Source organism: Sminthopsis crassicaudata, chromosome 6, assembly GCF_048593235.1.
Source record: "Sminthopsis crassicaudata isolate SCR6 chromosome 6, ASM4859323v1, whole genome shotgun sequence".
NCBI lineage: Eukaryota > Metazoa > Chordata > Mammalia > Dasyuromorphia > Dasyuridae > Sminthopsis > Sminthopsis crassicaudata.
This window is the reverse complement of record NC_133622.1, coordinates 9,707,802-9,735,781: the sequence shown is the minus strand read 5'-3', so window position 1 is coordinate 9,735,781 and position 27,980 is coordinate 9,707,802. Positions and strand designations below refer to the sequence as shown.

Here is a 27,980-nt window from a genome sequence, read left to right as displayed (position 1 = left end):
TCTTCTTTTTCTTCTAAAAATACCATTTGTATATGGTTTAGGTCTTGGGAAGGAGGAAGGATTACTGAGGAAAAGTATGACAGTGTTTTTAAAAAAAAAGATACCAATAAAAACGTATTTAAAATTAATCGGAAACTAACTTGTTCCTAAAAAATTAATGCGTCAAAGAATAGATGATAGAATCAAAATTCTGAGATAATGACAACATAGCAGAATTTTGGGAATTCAGCCAAAACAGTCCTTGGGGGAAAATATATACCTCAAAACACTATGTGGGGAAAGGGAAGGGAATTGAAAGAAGACAGATAAATGCAACTAGAAACAATTAAAAGAAATTTTTATAACGAAAGAAGGGATGACAATTAAAAAGGAGCAAAACATTGAATTATTTTTAAAAACTCGAGTTTAAACAATAAAAGATTTCTTAAACTGTTAACCTAATCTGATATAGAAGCATAGTTGCCACTATCAAAAATGAAAAGGGAGAATTCATAAGAAATGAAAAAATAAAGGCAAAATTAGGAAAATCTGTCTATCTTTATGCTAATTAATGACCTAAATTAAATGGATAAATATATACAATAGAAAATCCTCATTAACAGAGTATGAAAAAGAGAATTTAACTTAATCAGGAGAAGTTGGTGGGGGAGGGGGAAGACAAAGAAATGGAGCAGGCCATAAATTAATTCCCAAAAGGAAAAAACTCCAAGAACATATGGCTTTGCAGACTAGTTTTATCATTCAAAGACCAGTTAATTCAAATATTGAAAGTGGTTCTGCTATAGCATAGCATATGTGCCCTTGAAAAAAACAATACACTATGCAAAATTACACAATAAAAACCAAGGACTTATGGGGGAAATGAGACTGAAACATAACAATCAAAAAAATCCATCAGTAACATATTAAAAAGATTGGGAGTTTTTTAAGATGGTAACACAATTTCATACATGTTTAGTGTTTAAGAAGTACATACATACTACAATAAATAATGATGGCATCCACAGAGTTACATTGCTGTTTTCCCTGGGCCTGAAAGCTGGTTGGTAAAGCTTCCCACCAGTTGGGCCTCAGCCTGGAGGCCAAAGTGGAAAAAAGTGGTGGTAGTCGTGATTTGGACTAACCATTCTCTATCTACCCTTAGCTTCTTCTGTACCAGAAAACATATATTAAAATTAATTTTTTTTTTACCTTGACAAAGGTCTGAAGTTTTCTTGTGGAAATGGATGTAGAAAAGATGGAAGCTCGTGAGTTATTGTGAAGTTCTGTTTCTCACAGAAGAAAGGCAGAAACAAACTTGAAATTTGAATTAATTTTTTTCCAAATATATCAATCACATTGGAACAACCTAGTATTTTTGAAACAAGCATTATGACAGAACTGACTGTATATTGTTCACAAAAAGAGGAAAAGGAGGCAACCTACCAAATTCTTGTATAGTGAATATATATTGATAGCTAAATCAGAGTGAGTCAGAAGAAAGAAAATTTAAAATATCTCTACTGAATATTGATTTAAAACGTTCAAGTAAAATTGTAGCAGAGCATATCAAAAAGATGACTAAAAAAGAATGTTAGATTTCTACCAGGAATATAGGGTAGGCTTCCATATTAGTAAAACTACAGACATAATAGAATATATTGAGGCAAAAAAGGCTTTTGACAAAATACAATACTAATTTCGGTTTAAATTGTTTAAAGGGGCAACTTGGTGGTACGACGTCAGGAGGACCTGAATTCAAATGTGGTTTCAGACACTTCCTAGCTGTGTGAATCTGGGCAAATCACTTCACCCAATTGCCTCAGCCCTCCCCCCCCCAAAAAAAAAAAAAGTTTAAAAGAGTAGAAATAAATACACTTTTTTTTATGGTGAGTAGTCACTAGCTGGAATCTAGACCCATGTAATGGAGATGAATTGAATACCTTTTCAATAAAATCAGAAGTCAAGCAAAGATGTCTATTAAATGAACCACTATTATTTAAGATTGCATTAAAACTTCTAACCATACTAATAAGACAAAAAAAAATTTAGGCAACGAAGGGAAAAAATTATGGTGTGTTTTTGGTTTATGGGGTATGGGGGCGGGGGGAGTTTTGCCAATATGTTCTACTTAGAGAACCTTTGAGAGTCAGCTTCGAATTAGCTGAAACTATAATTTCAGTAAAGTAACAGAAGAGAAAATAAACCCACACACATTTTCAACCTCTTTGTATATTACTAATGAAGCCCAGCAGGAAGCAATTAGCATTTAAAGTAACCACAGAATATATTAAAACACTTAGGATCTACTTATAACTTACTAAAAAATTATGTGAATATAAATGTGAAGCTTAATTTACAGGAGTAAAGGAAAAATAAATTGTCCACCAAAAGAATACACAGAGTTAGAGAGGGGGGACCCCAATTCATTTGAAGAAATATCAAGAACAGAAAGGGAAATACTAAAGGGGGGGGGGAAGCGAATTAGAAAGGGACCTGGCAGAACCAGATCTCAAACGGTACTACAAAGCATTAATCATCAAAAGGATATGGTACTAGTTTAAAAAACCCTAAGGGTTTTCTTCAGTGGAACACATTAGGAACCCAGCATATGGAAGCAAACAAGCGTAGTATTTGATAAACCCAAAGGTAGCTAATTTCTGAATCAAAAATTCAGAATTTGACAAAAACTTCTTAGAAAACTTGAAAGCATCTAGTAGAAATTGGATGCTTGATTTTGATATAATACATTAGAGAAGCAAGGAAGTGTCTGTTACATATTTGGACTGGGGAAGAGTTTGTGACCAAACAATGGATAGGATCACTGAAGATAAAATGAGCAATTTTGATTATTTTCTTTACACATTTTTAATTGAATGTAATGCAGTTAAGATTAAAAGGGATACAGTTAATGTAGGAGGGGAAATCTCTGCAATATATTTTCTATTCAAGGTCTCATTTCTAAAGCTATATAAGGGAGCGATTCAAATGTAAAAATAAGAATACATATCACTAAAAACATGAGGTAGGGGGAGAGGAAGGATATCCAAATATTGAAACTTTGAAAAATGCACAAAAGAAAATGGAGGAAATTTTAGTTAGCAAACATCAGCAAAAACAGCTTTGAAAATTATATGTAGGAGCAGCTATTTTGGCACAGTGGATAGAGCATGGCCTCTGGAGTCAGGAGGATCCGAGTTCAAGTACAGCCCTCAATAAATATTTACTAATTCATGTGATCCTGGGCAAGTCACAACTCCATTTGCCTCTACAGAAAGAAAGAAAAGGAAGGAAGGAAGGAAGGAAGGAAGGAAGGAAGGAAGGAAGGAAGGAAGGAAGGAAGGAAGGAAGGAAGGAAGGAAGGAAGGAAGGAAGGAAGGAAGGAAGGAAGGAAGGAAGGAAGGAAGGAAGGAAGGAAGGAAGGAAGGAAGGAAGGAAGGAAGGAAGGAAGGAAGGAAGGAAGGAAGGAAGGAAGGAAGGAAGGAAGGAAGGAAGGAAGGAAGGAAGGAAACAAAAAGAAAAGAATCTGTAGAATTGTCATGTATTTGAGTGGAGATATTTATTGATGTGCCTTTGTGACTGCATTTTCAATTCTTCATGTTTAAATATGCTTTGTATTTGGAAATGCTCATCTTATTTGGTTTTTAAGTTCAGAATTTAAAAAAAAACTTAATTTGAAATTTAAAAAAAGCATAACACATTTTTTAAAATGCTCACATTATGACTTTGAGAAAACCCAAATCAAATCTGTTGTAAACTAGCAGAGCACGTGATCCTCCATGGAATACTCAAGCTCACCCAGTAATATTAGAGTAAAGCAAAGATATCAGTTCTTTTTTGTATTATTTGATGTAATAATACGAATATTTTCAGTACTAATAAATAGAACAAAATGCGTAAGGAAGAGATTTTTTAAAAACCTATTACTTTGCCGGTGACTTAAAAGTTTACTTATAAAATCCTAGAGAATTAGCAAAGCTATTGGAATATTTATTAGCATTGGCAAAATTGTAGGCTATAAAATAGACCAATGATATATATGCATATATATATATAAAATCATAACATTTCTGCATAACAATAACAACCACAACAATAAAATGCAAGAGCAGTAATAGAAAGGGAAAGTCCCTTTCAAGATAGCTACAAAATGAATAAAATGTCTGTGGGTCATTCCTAAATTAATGGAGTAGAAATCGGGCTCTAATATCAGGAGGTACAATTTAATCATTACTGTTCACCTAATTTAAATTACAGTCTATAACATCCTTTTATTGGCCAGTTAATGAATATTCATAGGAAAGTAAGAAAGAGAACCCTTACTACACTTCTATTTCTGTGACTTCTTAATGGTGGGGAATTGACCTTGAAAGGCTTTGTCAGTGAGGTGCACATTCTAGTAGGTTCTCCCACATTTTAAAAAGGCTTCAAAAAGGGGTCTTTCAATAGGTTGCTTGTCTGGCTTACCACAGAAATACTTTTACAAGAAGTTTATTTACTACAAGTTCTATTACTAGAAGATGAATTGTTTTCCCTATTATTTTGCCTCACTAGGTACTAAGTTATGGAGAGATCGCAATTTGCCAGTGAAGGGGGTTTTGAATCAATTCTTTGAAATATTTGAAATAAGAGAAAGTTGTTTATATGCCCTTGACTGTATGTTTATGTATAGATACTTTTATCTATACATACATTTCTGTCTCTAAAAATGTGTATGTGTGTTTGTACACATACATTTATACTTGAATACCTACATATATGTACATGCCTTTAAATTTGGTTTTTATCCAGTCATTTAAAAAGTGAATCCCTTCTACAAGATCCTGAGAAGTCGTTATTCAAGGTGGCAGCCCATTCTATTTTTAGACAGCTCTACTTATATTGGGCCAAAATCAACCTCCCTCTAATTTGTACACATGGGTAACGGTCTCTCCGCTGGAAGCACACAGGATGGTTATTTGGTTTTGTATAAAGCAGCCCATTGGATGTTTGAGAAAAAAGTCTCAGAATCTTGGAGTTGGAAGGGAACTCAAAACTTGAACGTATTTTTGAACTGGTATACCATGAGCAGTACTCCTAGCAAGTAGTCATCCACTCATTGCTTAAAGGTGCCCAGAAATAGACCTCTCACTATGTCAAGGCAGCAGGAATTTATTAAACACTTATATGCCAGACACTGTTCTAAGTGATGGGAACACAAAAGAAAGGGAAGAATACTTGACTCATAGAGCTTAGATTTTAACATATAAATAACACACACACATATACACACACACACACACACACACACACACACACACACACACACACACACACACACACACACATATATATACATATATATATAAAATAACGGAGTGTATTTGAGGTACTGTTGAAAAGGCCCCAACATGAAGATTGAGCTGAGTTTTGACATAAGTCTTGAAGGAAACCAGGGGAACTTGGAGGCAGAGTTGATGGTAAAACTGCTATAAAAGCATGGAGAGATTTCTCAAGGCAGCCAGCTGTTCTCCACTTTCAGATAGTTACAATTGCTAAATTTTTTCTCATAGCAAGTTAATTTGTTTTTCTATGACTTTATTATTCCTACACTTTCCATTTGGGGCCAAATTAAACAAATCTATATACTTTTTTACATAATTTGAAGACAGTTCTCATGAACTCTTCCCTTAAGTCTTTTCCTTTTTAGGCTAAACATTATCCAGACCACCCACCAATCGTTTCATGGCATTGATTGCCATTATCTGGATTAAATTCATTTTGTTAAAATTCTTTCTAAAAATGTCTGGAACTGAACACCTCATTCCAAATGTCTGCTGTTGGATAGTCATATATAGTTAATATATGGTTAAAAAAGGACACATTGAGTTATGTAAGAAAGCAAAAGACAATAAATGGAGCTAAGGGCTGTACTGATAAGCCTTTCCCTAGGTCGTTTCATATTTTGTGGCTTATTTGTAAATTGAGAAGATCCTCCAATGGAGATTTGTTAGGATTACCAGATGAGAACTCAGGTTGTCTGGACAGTGACAAGGTGAGAATTCCTTCACCTTGTCACTGTCCAGACAACCTGAGTTCTCATCTGGTAATCCTAACAGAGATTTGTGAGAAGAGAAGAATTACATAGAATAAGACAGAATAAGTGTGATTTTTATTGGTTTTTTTCCTGCATTTTAAACCACTAAATGTTTATTGATGGACAAATAATAAAATTCTAATAAAACAGAAGATGTAATTGAATTGTTTGCTATACCGCAGATGGGAAAAAGATGAATTTTTCCTCATGTACTTTATACCAGTCATAAAGCCACTAAATTATCTTTCATATAATGACTGACACTTTACTTTTATACATTTTCTATCTCATCTGAGAGCAGTAAGCAAGTTTTAGTTATAGACCCACATTCAGCAGTTCAATTTTTTTTAGCTGGCACTACTGACTGATTCAGGATAGGTTATCAAGGTACCTTCCCAAAGAATCATTTATACATTCAAGTAATCTTCCTTTATAAAGAGGCAAACAGTAATGTCAGAAAAGGCCACTCTAGGGCATATACAGAAATGAATCATACACAGTTAACACAGAACAGCCTGATTCAGGGATATCTTAATTAAGCTGACTTTGGCAGAGACGTTACTCTGGTTTTTCCAAGAGCCTACAAAAGCACTTCAGGATATGCTTGGATTCCTAAAGAATCATGCATGAGGAATTAGAAAGCTAATTACCCAGGTGACTAACTTTGCAATACATTAATTTCTTTGGGAATATAACATTAGTTCAATATGAATCTCAGCAGAAATTTTTACAAATGTCAGTTTAAAAAAGAATTTCAAGATACAGATGTCAATCTTAAAATCTCTTTGTTTTAGAATGTTAGATATTTCCTTAATTGTCTGCCTGAATATTTTTAAATCCAGCATGTCTGAATCATGCTACAGGTATTAATATGGGGAATCTTAGACACTAAATCTTGCCTTTCATGGTGTTATTAGAAATCTCACAGATTGCCAAAGGAGTCCTCCCATTGATAACAGTGCTTAGAAGTTAAGCATGCATATATTGCATTTAACATATATTTCTACCATGTTTAATTTCATGATTGCAATGCCTCCATCCTGAGTTTCTCCTGGGAAGGCATTGGTTATCCAAAAGCTATTGGGAAGAAAGCTTCCCAGAATTCTAGAGGAGTACAAGGGAGCTAAAGGTAGTCCAACCGCCTCGCTGACCTTTAAACCCCTGGCGGATTGGAGAAGTCTTCACAAGGGGTTCCTCACTCCTTTCTCAGATTGCAGAGCAAAAGGGCAAGGGAGGCATGGGTCATTCTCTAGGACCCTGCTTCCCATATCATGTTGTTTTGTGCTCAAGGAAACGATAGAGAAGTGCTTCAGAAGAAGGGGACCTCTAAAAAGAGAGGGAGTTAGGAACACTGTGGTCCCATTCTATTAGTGTGGAAATCAATGGCTCATTTTCTCTTGTGCTTTTTTCCCAAACCGTGACAAATTCTGTGAAGGAGAAGGCACCCTCTTGGGTTCTTGTCTTCAATACTTTTAGCTGCTCATCTGAAATATTTGCTCCAACTATCGTGTATAGTACTTGTAGCAGTTCATGTCTGAAATCTCATCATCTTTATCCAAATCACAGAATTAAAAAGTAAAGTGCAGTTCATGCTCTCCCAGTATAATGATTCTGATCCATTCACAACCTTGTTTTTCTCATTATCTTTAAATGGTTAAAAATAAGTCAGCATTCTCATGAATCCATGAAAATTTACCTGGCCTATCCCACAAGGAAGAAAGGAATGAAGATTCAGAATCTTACAGAGGGGATGGCAAACTCTGGGATATGCTGGATTTTTCCCATTTATGGGATGGTACTCTCTTTTGTCCACGCTAGTGAATTAGCTATAGAGGTAGTTGGGTAGACTAGGAAAGAGACCTAGGACCAGGGGAGGGAAGGAAGGAAGTTGTGTGTCTCCTTCCCAATTTTATGTCCTCAGAATGCTGGATAAACATATTATCTCTGCCTTTTATACGAGTCGTTGATAAAATTATTGAACTCAGTGTCATATAATTTTCAGACCGAGCTATTGGTAGGTAATATATTTCTGTCAATTTATAGAGTCTGCTCATTCAGCCAAGTTTCTCTTATTTTCTAACTTGTATTTCCTTACTTGGTTCACAAAGATCTCTTAAGACACTTTATCATATTTACCTTGGTAAAATTTAAATATACCATTTCTGTAGAATTTGCCTGATCTAAAAGTCTTGTCACTTTGCAGGGGGTGGGGTGGGGGGAGAGAGTTTGGCATTCTTTGTGTCCTAGTCAAAGTTCACATGTGGTATAATAAATCACTCAGAGTCTGAGGGTTAGAATAAACATTTCCTTTACCAAAAACATTCTAAGAGCCTGTGCCAGGGCCATTTGAAAGTAATGTCAAGTCAAAGTCATTGTCAAGGAAATTAAAAGCTGTCAGCAAGCAAGACAGGTTCCCTTAGGTTTCAAGAGTTCCTGACAAAGCCCTAAAAATACTCTTGCTAACAAAGGCCAACAATTGGGTCTCAGATCAGTCAACCTGAGAGCAAAGTTAACTCAGAATCTCCTATGCCTACATCTTAGTTTCTTTGCTTCCATGACAGGGTAGAAAGTTACTTCCCTACTTTCCCAGTTCCACCAGTATCTTGGATCCACATTTTGTTCCCAATAAACCCATCCTGATTTCTTAGATGTCACTGCTTCTTTTTCTAAACACTGACAGAATAGTAATACATACTAGTGTTTTATTACCAAACAAAAAGACGTGCTTTTTTTTTTTAACAAAAAAACTTAAGAAGGGAATGTTCTTTGTAGTATATACTATAGGTCTGAGAATCAAATTCAGAATTCTTCACAGACACATTGTTCTTTTTTGAAAGTATCTTCCTATTCATATCCACTAGTATTTTTCAGTTATTTTATGATGTAGTTTCAACCATAAAATAAATACCAAGTGGCTGTTTTGTCCAATTCTTATTTAAATATTAGATCTGTCTTTAGTATACCTGTGAGGTTATTATATCTAAACTTTGCTTGAAGACTTTCAATAGAGGAGAACCCACTCCTCCCAAAGGAGCTCATTTCCTATTTGAATAACGATTAATTGTTTGTTTTTCCACTTGCCTCCATATCAGTCTTAAGTTTGTTTCTCCCTTCCTCCTCTCTCTCCTTCCTTCCCTTCTCTCTACCTCTTTTTTTAGTCCCTTTTCCCCTCTTTCCTTCTTTCTCTATTTTTATCTCAATCTCTCTCCTTTTCCCCCCTCATCTCTTGTTCCCTCTTTTTCTCTGTCTGACCATTGGGCAAATTAATTCTACCTGTAATTTTTACCATTGTTGTAATATATTCCCTTTTGAATCTGATTACTCTTAAAATTGTCAGTTTTTAGCATAGAATCTCTTCTGTCTACATACCTGGACAAACCCAAACTTTCCTCCTGACTGCATCCTTTTATGTGACATTTTCACATCCTTATACATGTAGCACATTAGGTACCATGTTTTTTCAAGAATCTGATTATAGTAGTTCTCCAAGAAAATTTTTTTTTGTTGTTTGTTTGTTTTTTCCTGAGTCTGGGGTTAAGTGACTTGCCTAGGGTCACACAGCTAGGAAGTGTTAAGTGTCAGAGACCATATTTGAACTCTGGTCCTCCTGAATTCAGGGCTGGTGCTCTATCCACTGTGCCACCTAGCTGCACCTCTCCAGGAAATAGTGAAAATAAATTACTAGAGAAATATTTTGGCAAGTCTTTGCCATTTTGCATCTATTTGATGTCCATCGTTCTAACATAGTTCAGTCTCAAGCCAAGAATTCTGAAAAAAAATTTTTTTTTTTTTTTTTTTACCTCTTAACTTTTTGCCATTTCCTGAAGTGATGATTCTCATATTCTTTCCCTGTCTTTTTCTGTAAATGTTAGCCAATGTGCTTGAACTTTAAACTGTTGGCAAGAAGATAAGCCTTAATTAGCTGAGGCAATTTCCAAGCTTTTCTGGTTTTATTATAGTTGTTTTTCTTTGGATAAACTCCTGCAGAAGGTTGGGGGAGGAAGGGGTGTGGGGCGGGGGTGGGGGGGTGGGGAGGGAGCCGCCATGCAATAATGTCTTTACTTTTATCCATTTTCAAGTTTTCAGAGTAAAGAGACTTAAATATATTTGGGAGTGTTGTAATTACCCACCACAGAGTAAATCTCCTCTTTTTCCTTTTTAATAATTTAGTCTTAATTTAGAGTTTTTTCCTTTGAAACTAATTGAAGGCTGGAATGCTAGAATTGAAGCAATTGTAGAGGCCATTTAGCCTGACTGGTATATATGATTGGTTACCTGATTAAAGAATAAATCGTCACCTGAAGATCCTTAGTGCCATTGCCTGCAAGTTTTAAAACACTACATAAATAACAGTTGTAATCATTTTTATGAAGAAGCCCAATTTCCTTTTTAAAAATAATAACTCTAATTGTTTAGCTTAATAGTATTTATATTTTTCCAATTACATGTAAAGATAGTTTTCAACTTTTTTTTTTTTTTTTTTTTTTTTTTGCTGAGACTATTGGGATTGACTTGTCCAGGGTCACAGCTAGGAAGTGTTAAGTGTCTGAGGCCAAGTTTGAACTCAGGTCCTCCTGACTTTTAGGGCTGGTACTCTATCCACTGCGCCACCTAGTTGCCCCTCAACATTCTTTTTTTTTTTTTGGTAAGATTTGGGTTCTAAATTTTTTTCCCTCTTGCCTTCTTTGCGGCCTTCCCCAAGACAGCTAGTAGTCTGATATAGATCATACACGTTCAGTCACGTTAAATATATTTCCATATTAGTCACAACCATTAGTCAGGTTGTGAAAGAAAAATCAGAACAAAAGAAAAAAAAAAAAAAACATGAGAAAGAAACATACTATTTTCACTTTTTTTTCCATCAGTATTCAGACTTCATTATTCTTTCTCTGGATGTAAATGGCATTTTTCATCACAAGTCTCTTGGAAGTGTCCTATATTGCAGAGAATATCTCTAATTGTTTAAAAAGGTTTTCCTTTGAGGAAAACTAAATTTGCAACTTCAGCCCCGCCCCTCCATGTCTGCTCTCTGGACCACATCAGAAATGATCATTGTTAGAATTTTTCCGGGCAAATGTAATGTCTTTTTTATAGGCTTATAATAAGCCTTTGAAATACTTGAAGACCAATTACATTCAATCTGAAGTCTTCTGTTCTTCATTCTAAACATCTCCTAGTTCTGTTAGTCTAACTCTAGACTTTCATCAGTCCAACTTTTTTGGAATCCTTCCTAAAATGTAGAGCCCAGAACTGAATACAGTACTTCAGGTGTGGTGTGCAGGGTACTTAGACAGCAGGAACTTATTGTCTTATTTCTAGAAATTTTGCCTCTCATTTCAGGCTATGAAAACTCCCAGATATATTTTACATTAAGTGTATTTTATTAAATTCATCCCGATGTCCTACTTTGTTGGTCACTTTGCATCATGACTATAATCTTTGTTATCTTTGCCTCATAACTTTGTGTCCTTTGCTAAATAAGCATATTTGAACCTTTTTAATTTGTCACTGATAAAAAGCAGAATTAACCTAGTGAAAAAAAGGTTTTTTTCTCTCTACCCAGATCTGCCATTTCTATAAGTTGAATATATGGAGGCTCTCTCTGTTCTTTGGATAATGAGTAAATAGGTTAAAGCTCCTTGTTTCTTGTCTTCCCATCCCTTTCCCAAATTATCCATTTTTTTGCCATATGGTAGAGACAAAAGCAAAAAATGAGGAGGACCTGAGTTGAAAGTTCCACTGTCCTGTTTACTTTAAAGTATGAACTTTAACCATTCAGCCTTTCAGAACATGCTTCCTTGTCTAGGAAATGAAGGTATTAGGCCAAATGATTTAAAAGTAGCCTTCCATTTCTGAATCTGTGAGCCCCTAATTCCTTCCTCCTATGTTCTTCTCTCATAGGTAGGTAGGTGATCAGTGTAGTGGTTAAAACATTGGAGGAGGATCCTATAGGCAAGTCATTTAACTCTTTGATCCTCAGGTTTCCTCATATTTAAAATTGGGGTAATAATGGTACCTACTATATAGGAGTGTTGTAAGGAAGAGTTGCGATAATATGTACTAAGTGCTTTGTAAACTTTAGTGATATTTAAATGTGAGCTTCTTTACAGGCTGTCTCAAAACTATATTTTTATAATTACTGTGTTGGACAGGAGTTATTTCCTTTTGCCTCTTCTTTAACATTTCTTCCCTTCTCCCACCACAATCCACTTATAATATAATACTGAACTGTTAATAGCACTTTTGGTTGACTAAAAATCATAATTGTTACAATCCCTTTTTCTCTTGCTATACCTAGCAGTATTCATTTATTCATATGCAGAGAGAGGGGGGAGGATTGTGGTTTGGTTGGGTATTGGTTTTTTTTTTTTTTTTAAGCCTATATGACTAAATATTATGGGATCGTGATAGAATGGGTTGGGATAGGACTGGTCCTAAAAGACAGCCTTGAAGAACATGACATTTGAGGTGAATTTGGAACGAGTAATGTGTATTCGAGATATCCTACATAAAAGGAATGGAACTTGCCAAATCACTCAAGACTTAAATTAGGTACAAAAGACAAGAAAGGGTATAGTAGGGTATACTGAAAGAGCTCAGCTCAATTATTTCATGTATGTGTATAAACTTTATAATTAGAAACAACTCGTCCTCCTGGGATTAGCTATATTAAACTTGGTTTTTGTGTTTTTATTAACCTAATTTGAGCAGATGGAGATTAAATTCTTTGTTTAACACTTTTGTTTATGGTTCATAGTAAAACCTATTAAAAAAAAAAAAGGATGAGCTATTCATTTTTTTGGCGGCTTTACTGAAATTTGAGGTGATGATATGATTTTTTTTTTTTGACATCTTAAGCTTGGCAATATGGGATTTTTAACTTAGAGGAAGCTTTAGCCCACTCCTCTCCTCAGCTCATGAATTGCCAGAATATCTGATAGAACCACATAAAAATTTAGATAAATATTTGTCATAACATTTATGCAGGGTTCTTCTCAGATAACAAAAAATTAATATATTCTAAGACTAAATAACACCATGTATTGGAACTATGTGAGGGGAGTATTTATTTTTTAGTGATCTGTCATATTTTTCTATTAGCTTAAATAATTTAATTGGTTGTATATTTATATATTTCTTTGATTGACATTGGGCTTATCAATGAACTATGCACTTGTGAACTTGAGCTTTTTGAAGAAAAGCATTTTATTTGGCTTTTAACATGTGATACATATTTTTAGGGTTAAGTTTTTGATTGATGCCCTACCTGTACTATTTTCCTTCCCCTTTCCGTCCCCACATCAGAGTATGTTAACTTACAGGTTGCCTCTCTGACTTATAGATTGATTGATTGCAGAAGATTAGGCTTGTAATTATATTCCAGAATTAGACTGGAAACCATTCCATACTTTCAAGGAAATTCTATTTTAGTGAGAAATTGAGGGTGACGAACTAGTTATTCTTTTCCATCTTCTCTCCTTGGTCTTAAAACAACCAAGGAGTTATTAGAACTTAAATTCAATGGGCCTACATTATAACAAGCTCTAAATTGTCTTATCCCATGTTATCACAGAAGGACAGTTGATGATTTTACTGTCCTGGTACCCTGGTAATTAGTGAACATTGGTCATAGCTAAGTAGATTTATAAGCCAAATTCCTATCCAATTCAGAAGTCCCTTTAAAACACTTTGACACTTTGCTCATCTAGTCCCTCCTTGAATGCTCACTTATGGGGCAGCCTGTATTAGAAAATTATAATTTAATTGTGTAAAACCAGTGTCCTTGAAACTTTCTTATTCATTGGTATTCTTTTTTCCCCTGGAAATAACACTGAACAAATCTTTTTCTTCTTTTATGTGGTAGCTAATCAAAAATGAGAGAATAGTTTATTATATTTTTTGCTTGATCTCTTTTTTAACTTAAACATCCCCAGTTCCTTCAGTTATTCTTCCATGTATTTATTGTTGCAGATCCCTCATCATTCTGATTGGAATAAAACCTATAAACTTAAAATTGATTCTTATTCCTTTCTGAGTTCTTTTCTTCCTATTACCAGCTCTCTGTTCTCCACGTATCACTTCCAAATTCCTCACCCTTGAGCTACTAAGAGTTGCTATGTTAAAATTACCAAGCGTGGAAGAGAATGCAATAAAGAATTTAGATATCTTGCATTGTCTATGGTAATATAGTCTGAGATGGCAAAGCTCAAGTGGAACAAACTCAGTGCAATAACTTAGAACATATATTACTCTTAATGCTCCTTGTTGAAAAGTCAAATTGCTAAATTTCCAGGTTCAGAGAATTATCTAAGTATGACATTTTATTCTAAGGCTTTTATTGTCCAGGAATAAGTGAAACCTATTTGAATTTCCAACTTTTTTTTTTTTTTTTAAAGAAATAGATCCTCTTGGCATTCTGGTGAAATCTGTGTTCTTTAAAATAATTAAAGGAAATTTGAATTTTACTGAGATATTAGTGAAAATAGTGATGTAATTTTTTTCTTATCCAATTTCATAAAATCCCTGGGGTTCAAGGATTCCATTTAAGAACCCCCGGGCTAGCCAGAAAGCATATAGTAACATGGGTTATATGGTGATTTAATAAATTGTGAGTAGTTACAAATCATTTCCAATAAAAGAATAAGTCACATTCTATGCTAAACTATAGCTATTTTATTGTTTTCTGTACTTTAAAAAAAATCCTTTGTGGCTGTGTGTGTGTGTGTGTGTGTGTGTGTGTGTGTGTGTGTGTTTTAATTAAATATTTCTAGCAGTTAATGTCCTCTTTTTTTTTTTTTCTCTTAAAAAAATAGGTTTTGAAAGTATTTTAGAAGGGCTTTATGGACCAAGGCTACGAAGAGACCTCAGTTTATTTGAAGGTAATTTTTTTTTCTGCATTTCTTTTAATATTTCTAATTAAAATAACAAATAAAATGCTTTGGGCTTTTCTTTTTCCATATGTCATTTTCCCATTATGATTTGTTTCTCATTCTATTATATTACAGAATTGGGCAGAACAAAATGGAAACTTGTTCTTAAATTGTATGTTGATTAAATTAAATCAACTTCTTTTAAGTAGCTGACTTTAAGAGAGAATTTTAATTTCTGAATATGACTTTTCCCTTTTACTTTTTGTATTTTTTCCCTGGGCATATAAGTTTATTACATTAATAATAATGGATTAAAGTTTTAGAAATTATCTAACTTCATAATATCTTCTTATAACTACTCTTCAAGTCTGTTTATAAAAGTATGCTCTATATCAGAATTAAGATCTCCATCTTAAAAAGCTTTAATTTGTAGAAAGAGCATTTACTTAATTTTTCTATTGTTGCCTCTCCCCTTAATTCAGTTATTTAATATTAAATTCAGTTTTTAAACATTTTTTCAATTTTATTTTTCCTTACTTGCCGCATCTCATCAGAATATTAAAAGAAATATTTAAATTCTTTCTCTTTGTGACAAAGAATTGATGTAAAATGTTTTTATTGTTTGACACTAAAGTGTTCTTTTCTTTTTTAACTAGAATTCATCTTTAGCTTTGTTTATTTAATAAAAAGATATATTATGTTACACTACCACAGAGAAGACATTCAGAAACTCTTGGGTGCACCCTAATTTATGACTTTAAGTTTCAGAATTTTTAAAAATACTGTTAATTCAAAGGAGCTATAAATGAAGTGTTTCCATACAAATGGCTGCTTCAATTAGAGTTTGACTTTTCTGAATTAAGTCTGATTTTCTAAAGAATAACTTAAAGCAATAAATAACAGAAATTTTGGTGGATTAAACACCTTTGAATAGGTAGATTGTTTACTAGAGAGAGGATTTTTGTTGTTGTTTTTAAATAAGGATTTTAAGTACTCCTACTTTGGGCATAGGATCATATATCTTAAGTTGGAAGGGTCTCTCTAGAGATCATCTAGTCCTATTCCCTCATTTGAAGATGGAGAAAATGAGTGTCACTAGGTTTAAGTGACTTACCCAAAGTCACAGGGGAGGGATTAGTGAGCCTCCTCTCTCTCTAGGGCCCATCCCCAGCATTCCTAAACCAGTAGCCCCAAAGCTGGTTCTACTACAGTAGGCAGTGTATTTTCCTATCTTTTTCTTACCATTTTAATTCTTTATCAAGTTTTTTTATAGCAGCATTTTATATACATGTATGTATATATGTGTAAAATGTACTCCCTTTCCACTACTCCCCCCCCCAAAAAAAAAAAAAAAACAAAAACAAAAACCTGGAGGCAATTTAAATGCCTAACAAGGGGCAGTGATTGAATCGATTGTAATAAATATAGTGTAAAAAACAAAACCAAAAAAACTTGTTTGCTTGAACCTTTTGACTTCATTGATTGAAGAGATTTCTGATGAAGAAAATCTAATCTACATTGGTCAAGGGAAAACTCTTTTATAATTTGTAATCTGAGAGAATTACCTGGAACAAGAAGTTAAATGGCTCACCCAGGATCACAGATGGAACCTGATTCCAGATCTTCTTGACCCCAATTCGAACTCTACAACCTCTGTGCTAAGACACATTTTACAATACAATACTGAGTTAATTTGATAAACTAATCAAAATTGATAAATGTGAATAGTTTAAGAAAATATGACAAACCCATTAAGAAATAACATAAATCAATAACAAACCAGTACCAAAAACACAGTATTTTCTTTCTATGATCATATAAATGGAAGTCAATAAAAATGGCCGGATAAATGATGAATCTTAGGGAAGCTTTAGTGGAATGATTGAAAGTTTGAACATTTTATGGTTTACATTATTCATTTGTTTAAATGTAAGTAGTTAGAACATAATTGAATGATAACATAACCCTCTCACCAAGTGTAGCAAAGTGCAAAGGAAACATTGATTTGGAATCAAAGGCCTTGGGCCTCGTTTCCTCACCTCTAAAACGAGGAAAATGGACTAGATTTCTCAGGACCCTTGGACATCTGAAGCCCTATAATTTTTTTCCCTTTTCTCTCTCATTATCACTAATTCTCTTCCTGTTAGTCATTTTGAAAGACCCTAATTGTATTCAAGAATAATATGTATAATATATCTCGATTAAGGAAAAAATGTCTTCAGGTTTCAAGGTAAAATTGGACAGAGTAAAAGCATTAACTATCATCAACCTCTAAAGCTATTGAAAGGATTTAAAAATACCTGAGAAATGTAATCACATTTTTTTTTGGTGAATCTGCATTCATATTGAGGGGGAAACTATTTAACTTTATTTAAAATATGATTTCATTCTTTTCATTTCTATACACCATTTGTTACATTTGCATTAAGTAGTAGGCTTTTGTAGACAACCTTGGAACCTAGTCACCCTTTATAACATTGTTTCCATTGAAAAATATGTTCCAGATTCCAAACAAAGGGTTTACAAAAAAACAAAAACAAAAAAAATCTGTTTTAAATTTGGGACTTTTCTGTAGTACATGGGATAAACTTGTTGCTGAATTGAGTGCCTCTGAAAAGTGTCTTTGGATTTTAACTCTTTAACCTAAAATACAGATTTTTCTTTTATTATTATAAAAGTTTATCCTCTGTTCACAAACACCCCATTAAAACTTTTCTTCATCTTATTATCGTTTATAGCCTTTCTTTCATTTGTGAATAAGATGAACCCTCCATTAGAATCTGGGTGATTCTCAAAAGATCTTTTGCATTTCCATGAAAAGGAATTTTGAGCACTGTGCTAGATTGAGAAAACCCTCTCTAAGTAAATTTTTATCTAATTCTTCTTTTCACACACAGGCCCACAAATTCCCCAGATCTCACAAACTAATTTTAATCATTCAGCAGGCTTTTTATTAAGCAACTGCTTTGTGCTTGGCACATGTACTAAGGATATAAAGACAAAAATGAAACTGCCCTTGCCCTTGATACTCTTACATTCTGTTTGAGGGAAATGGCTTTTGTGTATTTAAGTAAATATAAAATGTATAAATATAATTGAAAAGGAACTATGGATTGCCTTTAGCTGAGCTTAAAGAAGGCACCTTCCTCCTAACTGTGTGACCCTCAGGAGTTCACTTACCCCCATTACCTCTGTTTCCTCATTTATGAAGAGTTGGAGAAGGAAATGGTAAATCATTCCAGTGTTTTTGCCAGGACAATCCCAAATAGGATCAAGAGGAGTCATAGAGGACTGAAACAGCTGAATAACAACTTAAATAAAGGGGAAAAGTACTATAAGCTTTTCTTTTCCATCTGCTGCTTATTAATCTTCAACTGTTTGTTGCTTTATTTTTAAAATGAATGAATTACCCTATTTAATCTGAAAACTTTAGACTGTGAAAGCTATGGTGTTAGAAAGAACGAGACCAGCTTTTATTTAGGTGGATAGAGTAACAATTGATAAAGATTTTAATAAGTACTCTTTAATCTTGTACTACAAGAAATAACACTTTAGAACTTAGGATGTTCTTGCCTTATAAGAATCTCATGAAGGTTCATCTTTTGAAAGATGAAAAATTGGGGCATCTAGGTGGCACAATGCATAGAGCACCAGCCCTAATGTCAGTCAAGAGGACCTGAGTTCAAATGTGGCCTCAGATACAACACTCTCTAGCTGTGTGACCCTGGGCAAGTCACTTAACCTCAATTGTCTCAGGGGAAAGATGAAAAAAAAACTGAGGAAGAATTGTCCTGAGTCATATAGTTAATAAATGTCCAAGCCTAAAGTTTTTGTTTTTATAGTAGGTAAAATTTGATATCAGATTTTAGTGTCGAAACTAAATTGAAAAAGCCATAATATTGTAATACTGTACTGTACTAATAATTGTAATACTTTCAGATCTTTGAAATGCTATTTTCTTATTAGAGGAGTCAAGCAAACAAGGGTACAAATACAATGTACCAAGGCATACTGGCTTTCATACATAGATTTAGCCATATGTTTTTATTATTTCATTTTTACAAATTATTAATAGTCTCAGTACTGTTAATAGGACTGAAAATTACTGTTCATTAACTCTATTAATATTCAGTGACATTTTTCCCCTAAGAAAATCTGTAAGTTGGGGGGCAGCTAGGTGGCGCAGTGGATAGAGCACCAGCCTTGAATTCAGGAGGACCTGAGTTCAAATCTGGTCTCAGACACTTAACACTTCCTAGCTGTGTGACCCTGGGCAAGTCACTTAACCCCAGCCTCAAAAAAAAAAGAAAAGAAAAGAAAAGAAAATCTGTAAGTTGAAATTCAGCTTGGTAAAAGAATTCAGTCCATTGTATAGTCACCGCAACTAAGTGTTCTTAGTTAGTTTGGACAATTTACATAGTCAAATCATTGCCTAATAAATTAGCACTTCAGTTTACTGACAGCAGTAAAACAGTAAGCCTTTTATTGAACGCCTACTATGTTCTGGGAACTGGAGATACAACAAAGCTCTTGAGGTACTGACATTGACTGGCACATCGTGGACATTTAATAAAACTTTATTGACTATTATTGACTTTCTGTCAAGGGAAACATGATGTGCATTTTTACATATACAGAATAGAAAAAAAAATTCAAGAAAATTGGGGATCAGGAAAGGCATCCGGAAAGTAATGCTTAAGCTGTGTATTTTTAAAAGTGAGAAATTCCAAGAGGTGGAGGGTGAGATGAGAGGAGATAGAATGTCATGTGAGAGCAACAGAGGTTTGGCTGACCTAGAGAGTGGACTTCGAAAAATATGGAGAGACTTGGACCTAAGGAGGAGATTACTACCCATATTCAGAGAAACAGGACAGATGTGTGTTGTACAACTTTTACCTACCTAGATGTGTATGATGTATTTGTGTATATTTGTGTGCATATGGATATAGCCTTATCCATATGCTTAATTGTGTAGCCTGCTTGGAAAAAGGGAGGGAGTAAGAATAAAATAAAAAGTGCACAGCAGAGGACAAAAGAAAACCTACCAAAAACAAGACAAGTTGTGAATACAATGTGTAGTAGTAAAAAGGCACTTTGTTGAAATGAAAATTACTTACTTTGAATCCTCTCACATTCTTTACTGCTGTGCACTTGAGAATGTTTTTTTCTTCTTCTGTTTTGTATATGTTTTAAATAAATTTGAAAAAAATTTATAAAGGCAATAGGAAGCCACTGGTATTTGTTGATTAAGGGGACTCATCCGAACAGAAGAATCTCTAGCAGCTGTATAGAGGAGGGATGGAAGGAGGAGACAAAATAGGAGAACAATGAAGTTTTAACAACAGATTTTTTTTGTTTGACTTTTTTTTTTAAGCAGTTGAAGCTATGCTTTCAGTAGTGGAGGAAACTTTTTGTCCACCAATGCAAAATGACAGTGTTGCCTTGAGAACAGAGAAATAATATTTTTAGGATGGGAAAAAGGATGTACTTAAACCAGGTCTTCCTGATTTCAATAGTATTCCCTTTTAGCTAGATTGCTTTTATAAAAAGGTGAAATGGTTAAGATCAAGAAAGACCACAGTTGTATTTGACAAGTGCAGTTAGATGATCTCTCATAAGAGTTTCTCTTTCTACTTGGTAATGGGCTTTGGAAACAGATGTTTTCCAGCAAGTTTCTTCAGACCCTAATATCACACTAATAAAAGACAAATATTAATGTAATTGGAGGATCAGAGAATTAGGCTTAACAGGAAAAGGAGCTTCAAAGTACATTTTATTCATCAGTGACAACAACCCAGAGAGGCTAAATGAGCTGCCCACAATCAATTGGGAAAACTGAGATTTGAACTCCTTTCCTACAACTCTGGATCCAGGCCTCTTGCTGCTAGACCACCTTCCATTTGCTTTTACCACCCCCAAGAGACCTGGGGGGAAAAGAAAGGAGAGAAGGAATGGTGTTACTGAGCTGACACAGTCCTCATTATGTCTCTTTATCTGTAAAGGATGACGGGATGGATCTGCTCTAGTGGTTTCACACATACCTGTAGAACAAGAGACCTGTTCATATTATTGGCCCCCAGTTTGAACCAGAACTAAATTATCCTGTCTCCTCCCAACTCCAATTATTAGTATTCTATTCCTCCTCAAATTCTCATAATTAGTTATCTGCATGACTGCTATTTATTCCTCCCAATCAAATGCAGATCCTCCAGCAAGGACCCTTTTTAATTTATATTTTTGTATCTCAGTAATGTTTGGAATATTTTGTACATAATAGGTGCTTACTTAATGCTTGCTGAATTTAATTGAAAATGCATAACTAGGAATTTTTTTAAGAAAAATTTTGATTAAGATAGAATCCAATATTTACTTCAAACAAACAGGCTTTTTAAGAGACAGATGGTCAACCACCAACTATAGCACACTAGTACAGCATGGCAGGAAGGTCTTATTGAAGTATATTCTATTGGTTTCCTAGATTTAGTTATGCAATTGTTTACTTAGCAATAAACACTCCTAGTTCAAATTAGCTGATAATAACATGCATTGGTATCTTGTTCTATAGCCAGTTTGTGGTGAAACTGATATAGGAGATAGATTCTATCATCATTTATAAACATGGGCCTTAAAAATTACTGTATAGGGGCAGCTAAGTGGTGCAGTGGATAGAGCACCAGCCCTGAAGTCAAGAGGACCTGAGTTCAAATGTGGTCTCAGACATTTAATACTTCCTAGCTGTATAACCCTGCAAGTCACTTAGCCCCAATTGCCTCAGCTTAAAAAAAAAAAAATTACTGTATAGCCTCAGTAATTATTGAATAAAAATAATTATCCAATATTAATTTTAAAAATCAAAATGAAATTAATAAAATATAGCTAGTCAGCTGGTGTTGGGAATTTGCCAAAAACTCATTTATTTTGGTCGTTTAAAATATTCTCTTTGAAAACCTTATAGAAATAAACAAAAACTGTGTTCTTGTAAATTATAACAGCTATTTTGAAATTTTCATTCAAAATGTGTGATGGTTCTTGCTTTTTAAAATTTTGCCAAAGTAAAACTGAACATAGTATAGGGTTGTGGGGTAAGGGACTGCATACAAATTGTTAAGCAAAATCACCTTTCAGAATTTTTATTTAATTAGTTGGTTTATTTATTTACATTTATTTATTGCTTATTGGTATTTTTATAGCCCTGATCAAGTTAGATCAGTCTACCTTCAGTAAGAATTCATGATTAGTATTTCAATGAAGTCTACTTGTAGTAGGTTATTTCCTTCAGTGTTACAGATCCTGTACCATTCTTATGTTTCCATAGAAAAAAAAATCTGTCTAACACATCTATTGTCATCTTTTAAATCTTTTTAATATTTTGTGGGTATTAGTTAAGCATTTGGTCTGTCTATTCTCCCTTATTCTTATAACACAAAAATTAGCTAATCTTTTCAGTTTTTAACAGTTTAGTTTTAGCAAGCATTTATTAAAATAGTGTCTACTGTCTGTGCTGGGCCCCATGAACTCAACTGGGAATAGATACAAAAGCAAAAAACAAAACACTTCATTCAGGGAGAATTTCATTATAATTGTGGTAAAACAACATATACCTAAGTGAATAAATACAAACTGTGTACATATATAATACATATGTATATGTATATGTGTGTATATACATACATAAAAAGAAATATTTCATGAAGAGCTGGGAAGAATACAAAGTAAATTATACTGGATCATAATTAAGTACTAAAAAAAAAACAAAAAAAAAACAGAATTCCAGAAAATTATTTCAGCTAGATTGTTATCAGAGTTGTACTATTTTTAATTTTAAAAATTATTTCTGTCTAGAATTTGCTTCTTAAGATTATATTGGGCATTTCACAAACGTATAACGTCTAGTGGATTTTTGATAAAAATACTATATAGTATAGTAACTACCCATATTAAACATAATTTTTTAGTTAATAATAAATAATTAAAAATCATTACAACAGATCATTTTACTTGGTAAGTCTTCAGATTCCTCTAAACTCATATATATTTATGGCAATCTGTCATCAGACCATGCTTATAGTAGATACTATTTGATTTGTTATCATAGTAAACCTGCATTTGTGAAGTTCCTGAGCAAAAGGATCGTTTCAAAGTATTTCTGCACTATGTGTGTATATATGATAAAATACACATACACACACACACACACACATACACACATATCCATGCTATAGATTTCTTGAAAAGGTAAGTTAATTGTCCAAGGCAGGAATGTACAACTCTAAACGTTTTGCATTTTGTACTGCCTTCCCCAAGAATCTAAATAAAATTTACTTTAGACAATTTAGTTAAGTTTGTGTTGTATTGTATTTGATTCATTTTTGTTATTTCAGTTACTTCCATAATCTTAAATGTTATACTATAGCTGCTATTACTTTATTGCATTACATTAGTATATTCACACTTTTTTCATTTTTTTTTTTTGTTTGTTTGTTTTTGTTTTGTTTTTGATTTTGTTTTGGTTTTTTTTTTTTTTTTTTTTTTTTTTTACTATGTTTAATAGTACAGATAACCAAGTAGTTTAATGTGTTTTTTTTGTTTTTTTTGTTTTTTTTTTGAGGCTGCCACTACCTGATCTTATACTGATGTAAACTGAAGCTATGCAGTGTTGTCTATTTTTTTATATTTTTTTATTATAGCTTTTTATTTACAAAACTTACGCATGGGTAATTTTTCATCATTATGTTGTCTATTTTTTAGAACATTTTATTTAAGTCAGTGAGTTTAATGAAATTTTTTTTTCCTCTTAAGACTGTGAACCAGAAGAACTGACTGACTGGTCTATGGATGAGAAATGTTCATTTTGTAACCTACAGAAAGAAGCAGTCAGTGTAAGTTTGAATACTGTGACATTATTTCTAAACTATTAAACAATTGTAACTAATTTCTTATTTAATTTAGGTTAGGTAATTTTTATAAAATAGACATATAACAAGTATTTAATTTGGTAATTTTTTTTTTTTTTAAAGAAAAAGACCACTGTTTTTTAGAAGTCTAACCTCCTACCATACTTGCAGGTGACAAGACCAATAAATATCAGTTTGCATCATCTTTTTTTTTTCCCCCTCTTCTCCTCCTTGGTTGATGAAAATGGGTCCTTTTCAAGGATATATTGGGTATATGTGGATTTCAGTTTAGTCTACATTGGAGCAGCTCTTGAAATCTTATGTTAGCTAAATTAGCACGGTTTTCTAGGATGAATCATTGTTCATGGGAGAATGTTGAGTTTGGATGTTAGAGATCCAGGTTCACGTCCTGGCTGGGCCATGTTACACTTGGGTTGGTTCCATTGGGCATTCATTCTATGGTCCTCAGTTATCATCAGGTGAAACCGATGTACTTGATGGTCTGTAAGAGGCCTTCCAGTACTTAACCTGTGTTCCTGCAGTAGAGTCAGGTTTCACCACGTTGGTGAGACCAACAACAAAGGTACAGATAGTTGAGGATTGAAATGTTAATTCTTCTGACTCTATCCCTATCTGCTTGTGTTCCCAGTCTTAACTGAAGAATTAGACGCTTTGGGACACAAGAGCCCGATAAGATTCCTCTTTGCCACATGCTCCCAAGACCGGAGATCATTTGTGCTCAAATAAACGCACTCCACAATTTAATAATCCGCAGCCTTTTGTGTCAAGGATTCATCCTGTCTGTCAGTGTGTGCTGGTGGGATTCTCAGGTCTTGTGTTCTACGTAACTTTTAGCACGTGTTACTGTTTCTCTTCCAGGATTGTACACCAACTCTTGGTTCTTCACAGTCAACGCCTACCGAGGAACTATCATCTCAGGGCCAGTCCAACACTGATAAGATTGAATGCCAAGCAGAAAATTATCTAAATGCACTCTTTCGAAAGAAAGGTAAGAAGAGCAATTGTAAAGAATGAAAACTTCAGTGAAAGCATAGAATAATCACATTGTTTTTTTCTAATGAAAAGGTTTCCTCATATATAAACTTAAAGTTTATTCTGAATGACTTCCCTCCCCCCATTATTCCTTCTTTCAGCTTCTCTTTTCTAATTTTTGGGGATAGTAGCAGATTCAGAATCTTTCCCAGTATTTCTCCTTTAGCCTTCTCTTTGCTTAGTTGACTTCTAAGTTTCTCCCCGATCTTACATTGTCATACTTTTTCCTCTCCTACCACAGACAACTGTCACTAATGTATATATGCTTCTTGTCCTTTATATTGTTGCTGATTTCAAGGCCTCAAACATTTCTTCAAGCTAAGTAAGTGATGAATATATTTGGTTGCTACAGCTATCTCTAGTAGCCTTCCATTCAAGTCATCTCCCAATCAGGTTTGGGCATACGCTTGTTTGCTATTACAGTACTAAAATGGTCATGTGTATATGCTGCCTAATCTTAAAAAATTAAGTGCTTCATTTGTCTCCTAACTGAACAAGGTTTGCCGTACTCGATCATTTCATAGTTTTTCCCAGGTAGAGTAAGAAGCTTGGATTTCTTCCTAAAATAGTGGGAATAAACCGTAGGAATATGGAAAATCCCTTGTGTTTTCTTACCCATTTTAGCATTTGATGGGGAACTAAGCTTGAGTTTTAATTTTTTTTTTCCATTCTAAACTTGATAAACACCAAACAAAATTATTCCATACACAAATCAGAACATATAGTGAGGAGTATACAGGAAATTGCAAATCTCTCTTTCTTTCAGCTTCTTTTTTTTTTTTTTTTTAATTCAAACACATAGTTTAATAAGTTACTTTCAAGTTACCTTGCTCAAGATTTAAATTTTTACAAGATGGATCCTTTTAAGAAATCTCTCCTTTTGGAAAAGTACATCTTGCCTCTAAGTTCCTAGAAACTAAAAAAATTCCTGAGATTATATTATCTAAGCTTTGAACCTACTTATCTCATATTGTTAGCTGCTAACAAATACATTTAATACTTTGATAAGCTCAGTTAAACTTTAGTCTTTAATATCTACTTCCAAATTCTTTTGGAACATGTAAAAGGGGCTTTATATGGTCTAGATAAATGATTTTCTAATAGAAGTAGTATTGGTGTAATTTAAAAGTTTAAGTTTAGGAGTTAACATAGACAAGGGGAAACTAGCTCTCAAATTCTGAGAACTTAGAAGTTATCATATATTTAAAAAAGAAGAAATTCATTTTTTTTAAAGTACTGTTTTTCAGTTAATGATAAATCACATATTTAAACCAGTTCTATAGATAAGGTTTATACTCAGTGTTAGGAAATACAGATTTTCAGTGATTGTCAAAATTCCTGTGAGATTTTTATTCCACCTGAGATCAGAATGAAAAATCCATTGAAAGGATTTTTTTTGATTTAGAAATAGCCGTTGTAGTACCTTCTTTTCATGTTAGATATTTATAGTTGTAAAAGCTGAATTATCAATCGTAGCAGTAAATATTTATTTTCTTGTAGTATGGAGTTGACCTAGACTCTAGTACCCTTTTAAGAGTAATCAATAAAAACTTGATGCCATTTCAGCTGTTTCAAGCATCTGGCTCTACAAGAGGTCTTCTGCCATTGGTTGGGTGAGTGTTCATGGATATTCAGTGACCTCTCCATTTGGCTGTTTGCTGTTTTTTCTTAACAGTCTTTTCTTAGAAGGACTTTTCAGGATTCTTACCCTCCACATTTTTGGCATCTTAGGTCTTTATCCTTAGATTTCTACTTCATCAGTACTTTTCAGATTTAACATTAGTGTAGTGTCTTATTTTTTCCTTGAAACATTGTTAGAATAGAACCTTATTAAATGGCTTCAAACATGTTCTGGATAATTTAAAAACAGATTTCCATGTACTGAACTTAACAAGCCATTATTTATTTTCTATATATTTGTCCACTTGATGCATTTTAATTGATCTTAACAACTTTCTCCACAAATAAACAAAGCCCTAAATGAAAGGCAAATGTATCTTTTAATTTCAAAGACTTAGGAATACCTCTGAATCTTGGGTAACAAATTTTTATATTGTTTCTTTTAGTCATTTTGATAGCTGACAAATTGGCCAAGTTTGAGGAGACTTGGAAATCCATGAGGCACAGGTTATTCTGCTTGTTACATGACAAAATTTCTCCTCCAAGAAAATATAATGACATTATTTACTGAACCTGTTATTGATGCTTTGATTTTTTTTTAATCAAGGTCCCATGCATATTTAACATTTTTGTCATATAAAAGTCTTGGCTCATTTTCATATTTTATGGTCAATAGCTTATTGTACACACACACACACACACACACACACACACACACACACACACACACACACACACACACATAATGTAATCAAATTACTTTTCTAATTATTGCTGTCTGCAAAGATAAAACTGAAACTGGCCCTGCCCTCAAAGAGTTTACATTGTAATAAAGCAGAATACATACCCTTATGCCTATACAGAATATTATTTACCCAAAAAATCAGAGGGAAGAGAATACACTACCAACCTAGCAGTGAGGATGGGGACTGAATCAATGGAAAGTCAAGATTTCTTACCCCAAATTTATTTTTCCAGATTTGTAGCTTTTCTTTTTGATATGAACTGATAACAATGAAAACATTTAATTCCTTGATAGGCTTACAACTAAAAACATTAATTCCTTTGATCTAAGATTTCTCATAGAAAGTAAATTAGTATCATTAAGTCAAAACTAAATTTGACTAATATGTATTAGAAGTCACCAAAAACTGCCAATTTTTATTAATATAAGCTTACTCAAGCTTATTGGTAGAATTGGTAGTTTGTAAGACTTTTTGTGCTGAAAAGTTTGTAGATTATCCTTTTGTTGGTAACTTTACTTTAGGCACAAGTATTCTGTTAGTGAATTTCTTACCTGAAATTATTAACAGACAAATTAGCAGACTTAATTAAGGAAAACATTTTATTTTAAATATTTCTCTGCTTTCTTGAATATTTAAATTTATTGGAACTTCATATAATAAAAGTTTGTTAGCATGTAAATGTAATTCACGTCTAGTTGCTCTGTATAGTATCATATTTATTGCCTTGTACAATTTTAATGTA

At 33.5% G+C, this 27,980-nt stretch overlaps 1 protein-coding gene across 9 annotated transcripts in view; it reads left to right on the top strand.

Moving 5' to 3' along the window:
* Positions 1-27,980, top strand: part of LCORL (ligand dependent nuclear receptor corepressor like) — a 138,446-nt gene that overhangs the window by 29,743 nt on the left and 80,723 nt on the right. For 7 of the 9 annotated variants that reach the window (XM_074272369.1, XM_074272365.1, XM_074272364.1 and 4 more), the window contains exons 2-4: positions 14,869-14,934; positions 23,725-23,804; positions 24,699-24,828. In XM_074272369.1, coding sequence (XP_074128470.1) covers positions 14,869-14,934; positions 23,725-23,804; positions 24,699-24,828 — 276 coding nt within the window. Of the gene's footprint in view, positions 1-14,868; positions 14,935-23,724; positions 23,805-24,698; positions 24,829-26,438; positions 26,486-27,980 lie in introns of all 9 variants that reach the window. The other 2 variants (XR_012482994.1, XR_012482993.1) reach the window with 1 other exon arrangement.